This window comes from Myzus persicae, unplaced genomic scaffold (assembly GCF_001856785.1).
Source record: "Myzus persicae strain clone G006 unplaced genomic scaffold, MPER_G0061.0, whole genome shotgun sequence".
Taxonomy (NCBI): Eukaryota; Metazoa; Arthropoda; class Insecta; order Hemiptera; family Aphididae; genus Myzus; species Myzus persicae.
The window spans coordinates 996,336-1,003,821 of NW_019100802.1; the positions used below are offsets into that span (position 1 = coordinate 996,336).

Consider the following 7,486-nt stretch of genomic DNA (forward strand, 5'->3'; position numbering starts at 1 on the left):
ATAATAAGTATAATACAAATTCAACATCAATAATTGTTTTATTTATATCTAATATAATATAATACTGTTGAACTCGCTCTGCTGTATTGAAGGTTTTGATAGTAATATTAAATTATATTAAGGCAAAGTAACTACCGCGTTTGAAATTTAAACAAACCACTAAAATAGATATGTTAAATTCGAATTCTGCTATAATAAATAATTGTATTCGACTAACAAATCTGAGCGAAACAAACCGCACGTAGATCAATAAAATATCTGTATCTAAGGATGGTTTATTATACGAACCATTAAGGTATAATATTATGATTACAATTCACAAGTATTTTCTTAATTTTATTTGGAGTATAAATGTGGAATTGCCTATTTTTTCCAAAAACATAGGTATGACAATAAAATAACATAATATAAGTTATAAGTCAATATGACAATGCCCGATAGTAACACTCTGTAGAAACATGTAAATCCCTAAGATAAAACAATTAACCCAAAATTAGTCTACATTTTTTTTTAATTTCATCTTTTAGGTATGAAAAATACTAATATATCTCTGTATAATGGTAAAGTATAAAGGTCTAATCTACTTAATATTTTTTGAGTTACAACAAAATAAATAAAATTGTTGGAGAGATAATCGTTATTTTTTCCTTAATTATCGAATTACGTCAACGTTTTAACCACAGGCTATAATATGAAATATATAAATTTTATATTATAATATGGTCTATATATTTTTATTATAGTCTGTGTTTGAACTGCAAACACTTATTAAAGATTTATTAAAAATTGTGACTTTGAATTTTTGATAGGTACCTAGGTACCTATTTTTAAATTGCTATAAAACCAATTTATGAGGAAACTGATTACTTATATTACATTATTTTCAATCTTGTTGACCTATTAAGTATAAACACAAATTATATCAACATAAATAAAAATAAGTATTATAAATACTAACTATCACACAGTACCTATACACGCATGTCACAAACTATAAATATAGTAAGTGAATACACTTGAATAGATATATGATGATTGATTAATAAACTGTAATAGTATATGTACCGAAATTACCAATTACCTATGCCTTTGCCTTTTTACCTATAACATTGATTAATAATATTATATAAATAATATTATTATAATTAGAATATTATATAGGTACTATTCATTTATAATAACTATACAAAATATAAAAAGGATATTAAAAAAAAATTAACAAGTGTTATATTATTTTAAATATCAATTAAAGTACGGTAATATGTTACATTAAAATTTTCTATATTGGTGGATAAGTCGTAGATGGTAGGTTTATTAATTATTATTGCCATTAAGTACCTATATAACCTATTAACATATCAACATTATTATTATCAAAATATTACATGTTATGTATATACTGCATATTATGTAGACATGTAATAACTAGTAAGTATTGTAGAAACTAGAAGACAATGTACCTACAATATACTACAGACATGGAGACTTGGAGTATCGAGTATATAATATATAAATAATAGATAATAAGAAAATACTGAAAATACCTTATTCATATAAATTTGAACCAAACAGAAGTTCAAGATGTTCACGTTATTAATAGTACAGTGGTGAAAGCAGGGGGGGGGGGGGTTAAAGCGTTGAACTCCAATGTTAGTTAATTTTAGTTAGGTATTGTCTTATAATTATTTAATTGATTATCATTGTTAGATATTAACAAGACTGCATTTCACCCTTCCCTAATTAACGATGTAAAAAAAGCTTTGATCCTCTACATTGAAGATGGTTTCTGGTAGTAAATTGGATGTATTTGAAAATAAAACTAATAATAAACTTTGATAACTAATGAGGGATCTTGTATTAAAAGAAAAAATTTTGTACAAAAATAAACCAAAAATAATACCCAAAATAATTTGCAAATTTTCGTGATTTTTATGGATTTTGTTAAAATTTGAAATTCAGACGCTCATAAAAAATATTGTGGATTTACTTACAACATTTTTAAAATTTTCACTAACAACAATTTACAAGGAAATTTGTATGACATTTTCAAGTTTTTTGACAGTTTAACAATTTTTTACGGACATTAGTTTTTTTAAAAATTATTAAAAATCAAAAATGTCATATGCCTATAAATAGTTCAATATGATTAAAAATATTTTGAAACTGTAATGGTATAAAGAAAATTCTAGTATAAACATTTAGTGAAAATGTCATGTATGAACGGTAATTTTTTTTAAAGTTACACCAACAACCAAAATCGATTTCGTCAAAAATCGGGTTTTCGTCAAATCGGGTTTTCCATGCACTTTTGAAAACTAATGAGAATTTTGACTCCAAGAATGCACCCACTTATAGATTCACTTTTCCACCGGAAAAGATATTGAAGTTGAAAATCGAAGAATAGTTTTGACTATATAATATCGCGTGTATAGACACAAAAAAAATTTTTTTTTGATATTTTAGACGATTTTAGATATCTTGTTGTAATTATAATATATTATTCGTGGATAGCTGAAACATTTACATATATTATTATATTTTGCTATATACACATTTACACAATGATAGTTTCAAAATATTTAAATTATTTTTTAGATAGGTACTAAGTAGGCCACCTATTTATACCATTAACATATATTAGGTATTTACATTTTTCTCAGGTAAGTAATAATTTACTTTAAGATAAAAAAATGTTATCAATATATGATATAATTAATAATTAAATAAATATATTTATATAGGTACTTAGGTAGGTACCTATAGGCCATAGGCATTAATAATTGCCAATATAATAAATCCTAGATAGGTCGACTGCGCTCAGATACTGCAGCTTAGAATCATTTTTCTACACGATGATTTATCATTGAATTCAAATTTAACACATCCGCATTAATATTCATTTATAAGGTAGGTACACTGGACCCCTACTGTATCTACAGCAGAGCGGTTAATCACTTATACCCAATTGTCCACTTTAAAAATCGACCTTCGTATCAGAAAACGTCCAAAAATCGAAGAAAAAGTGTAAACTGCAGTGCAGAAATGCCATATTTGATTAAGTGCATAAATCGAACTTATTCAGTTAAAGTTATAAAATATTGAATATGGCATATTTAAGCTGTAATTACCTACCATAAAAACAGTAAACTTCAAATACCTAGCTTCATAATAACTTCAAAATTAAGTCTGAGCAATAATTTCTAATTGCACCATCGTCCTTAACTCGGTAAGAATAAAAGATACATATTTTCAAGCAATTTAATTTCTCTATAGGAGTGTGGTAAACCAGACTTGTCCAGCCAGGATTTCGAAAATATTTTATGATATGAATTTGGGTTTTGAAAATTAATTATTTAAGGATTTTACCCAGTGCCTATACTAACTAATAAACTAAACTTAACTAAAATGTAAAGAAACCGTAGGTATAATGTCCATTGTCCAATAAGTATATTATGTAGTACTCAATAATGCATTGTAAAATTACTGAACGGTGATTAATTACTGTGATTCCAAAATTCAATATTGTTTGAAATCGTGACGCATTTGACCACTTTCACTCGGCGATATAACAGCACGTGAAGTACTGAAGTGGATAACCCGTCTAAGAAGTAGGCAGGACACGGTATATAATACTACCTAGAGTTGTAGTAATGTCAAATATAATAAGTAGTCAATGGTCGAGGCATTATAGCTGCAGCCTGCAACCTGCACTCAGTGCACTCTGCAGGTCGCAAAGACTGGATGGCTGGATTTGTCCTCGGCGGCGGAACGCAAATCGAAAAATATTCAAGTCAGATCGTAGGAAAAATATTAATTATTCCCGGTCGTGATGCAACCGGTGAAGATGAGTGTGATAGTTGCCCCTCTGCCGTGTAGAGAGCGCAGCGGCCGCACGCACATTTTTTTCCGGAATTCGAAAACGCGATTTCACCTGTGCCGCGACGCGACGACGATGACTGCACGTCTGCACGTCCGCAGTTCTAGTTCCGTTGCGGCCGACTGCACTCTTTTGGAGCTTAGGACGTGGACGATTGATCTTGGCAGTCGTACGCGGAACATTACTCGTCGTCCGTCTGATTCCGGATGAGATACAAGACTCTCTTCTCGCGTCGACGATCTATATAAATCGTAGCGAGCTTTAGTATCGACCGACCAACGATCCATACGACATAAGTACCTACTTATATTTTAAGATATGAACAAAATGCTGACTTTTACGAGAGCCCTAAGTCGCCGGAGCGCGTTTTTGCTCTGTGACTCGGCTGTCGTTCGGAATAATAACTTTCGGTAAGTCTGCGGTATATTTAAAGATTGTTTAACCACATACAAAAATTTAAAAAAAAAAATCATCATGATTTAGGGCTATGAGTACAGTTCGCGCACCGCCAGTCCCTCCGGTCATAACTGGTACAGCCGTCAGCAAGGACGAGACCAGGGATTTCATGGCAGTGTTCCCAGATGTAGTCAGGGATCTGACGGACACCGGCCGTAACTTAGACGTGCCCGATGTTACCAAGTGGCTCGCAAAGGTATGTGACTATGATGTTGTGTAGAAGCTATGTATTCAACTTTCTGTATTATTATAGCTGTTGCAATACAATGTGCCCGGTGGTAAGAAAAACCGAGGATTGGCTTTGGTACTGTCATACAAAATGTTATCCTCGCCTTCTGATCAGACTGATGAAAACCTTAAATTGTCTTACATACTGGGATGGTGTGTTGAAATTGTAAGTTGTTTTTGGTTGTAACGAGAAGAAAATACTACTAATGAGCAACCAATATATGAGTTAATCTTTATTTTAGACTCTCAAATCAAATATAATTTTTAAATTTAAATTATAAATTGCAGACTGATTTAAGACTTAAAGTACATTGGTAAAGACATTATATGACAATTAAAATATATAAGTTAAATGTAGATGCAATGTAATGAATGTTATCTAAAAAATACTAAAATTAAATAACTTTACATTAATGAGTGTTATTTCTGAGATACATAATATTGTTTAAATTTATCAATTAATGTAAAATTCAATATGATATTTTTTTAAATTCGAGTTTAAATAATAATGTAATTATCCCAAAGTAAAATAATCAATTTAACAAAAGAATTTGTAGACAATGTTTCGTTTTATTATATAGGATTTGTCCTCGCTTTTATCCTAGAAAATATTTCTTAATCTTGTTACTAATTATTTTTATTAAAGAGGAATTTTTTGAATTTATCATTTTGAAATAAATTCATTTGATTAATAGGCAATTTAATGATTGTAACAATTATTATTCATGAATGGCTTAATAATATGGATGTATAATGTATGTTCATTGTACATTTATAAATAATATAATTATTATTAATAATAGAATACCTATATTATAAGCTATTATTAATTTAATTTTTAACCTATTAATTTTATAGGTTTCATTTGATGAATTAATTTATTACATTATAAATTATAATTGTAGATTATTTATTAAGATTGATACATTTTTTTTCTTTCCCACATTCAGATAATATAACTGTAAAAAATAAATTTGAATTCAATTGTTAGTTTCTTTTCTTATAATAATATACCTATTATTTGTTATTATTCATAAAGATTATGCAAAGTAAAATTAAAAATATATAGAACTAACTTTTTTTAAATAATATAATATAAAACATTGGTAATAATTTTATTTTTAAATAATATGTTATCATTTATTTAAAATAATAGAAATTTTTTTTTTAAATTGCGTATTAGTTGACATATGAGTAAATATTTTATATTATAAAATATAGTTAGTTAATTTATATGATAATTGTCAATCAAATGCAACTGTATCTAATATTATAATTTCTATTAATATTTGTGTCAATTTAAAAATATTGTATTGCTCTATTTTATTTTTATTTTTTTGAGAATTTAAAGTTTATTTAATCACTTGTGAACTTAATTTAATTATTCATTGTTCGGTGATGTTATGTACATAATTGAATTTATTGAAGTACTAAGGATTACCTAATTGTATAATATTACCTTAATTAGTAATTGCATGTGTGCAATGCAGTGTAGATGGGAAATAAATAAATAATTACTTACATAGGTATGTATGTTAATTTTTTTCAGCTGCAAGCCTATCAATTAGTGTTAGATGACATAATGGATAACGCAATAACTAGACGAGGACGTCCATGTTGGTATCGGCACAATGATATTGGTCTAATGGCAGTGAACGATGGTGTTCTCCTCGAACAGGCCATTTACCAGTTGATTAAAAAGTACTTCAAGGATAAGCCTTACTACACACATATTTTGGAGCTGTTCTTTGACGTATGAAATAATTAATAAATGATTTATTTTAATTTTAATGTTGTTAGAATTACACAGTTTAGGGCCGTTTTTAGGATAATTAAGGGCCCTGGTCAAAAATGTTACAAAATTAGTAAATTAATATCAAAACAAACATTTTATTTTGTCTATACTATTTATTTTGCGGCCTTAAATTGTATTAAACTAACATAGATTCCAGCTTGCCCTGAATACGGCCCTAATACTATTCAAAAATTAGGTTACAATGAAAACTGCGATGGGTCAGTGTCTTGATATGTTAACCGCCAATAGCTTCAAGTCAAAAAAACTTGAAAAATATACCATGGAAAATTATACAGCTATTGTGAAATATAAGACTGCTTATTATTCTTTTTTTCTTCCAGTATGTCTTGCAATGCGCATGGTAAGCACAACGTATTTATGATTACATCCATTGGATTTAACTTAATAAAATAATATTGCAGACAAACATCAATGACCCAGAAATCTTTCGACAAGCAAAGACTATACTGCTTGAAATGGGACACTTCTTTCAAGTTCAAGTATAAATAGTTTATTTAAATCAGTTAAAATTATTTAAGTTAATAATATTTTTTTTAGGATGACTTTTTAGACTGTTATGGAGATCCAGACGTCATGGGAAAAATTGGCACAGACATAGAAGATGGTAAATGTTCATGGTTAGCTGTAGTGGCTTTGCAAAAAGTCAATTCTGAACAAAAGAAAATTATGGAGGTAACATAATATAATATTACTAAGTTATTGTATGCTTTGAATCAATATGCTGACTTATTGAGTTTTGTATTAGGACAACTATGGTATTGATGATCCAGCCAATGTTGCAATCATCAAAGATTTGTATGCACAGTTGAAATTAGCAGACACATTTCATCTCTACGAAGAAGAAAGTTATAAATTAATATGCACTCATATTCAACAGTTGTCACGAGGTTTGTCACAAGACATGTTTTTCAAATTTTTGGAAAAGATTTACAAGAGAACACTCTAATTTATAATTTTAAATCTTTACCAAAATGCATTAATGGGCATTTAGGTACATAAAATAATATAATTATTATTTTTTAGTTTTAACTAATTAGTAAACAAATTGTTATTAATATATTTTCATGTTAAACTTAAGGGTAATTTTGTAAAACTTATTATTTTTTTAA

General features: G+C 28.2%; 1 protein-coding gene across 1 annotated transcript; it reads left to right on the forward strand.

Moving 5' to 3' along the window:
• Positions 1–3,951: 3,951 nt before the first annotated feature.
• Positions 3,952–7,373, forward strand: LOC111043063 (farnesyl pyrophosphate synthase). The gene is made up of 8 exons (XM_022327847.1): positions 3,952–4,287; positions 4,361–4,529; positions 4,587–4,727; positions 6,111–6,314; positions 6,553–6,717; positions 6,779–6,856; positions 6,915–7,049; positions 7,123–7,373. Exons 1-8 carry the CDS (start codon positions 4,196–4,198, stop codon positions 7,321–7,323), a joined length of 1,185 nt encoding a protein of 394 aa, XP_022183539.1. The 5' UTR covers positions 3,952–4,195; the 3' UTR covers positions 7,324–7,373.
• Positions 7,374–7,486: the final 113 nt, after the last annotated feature.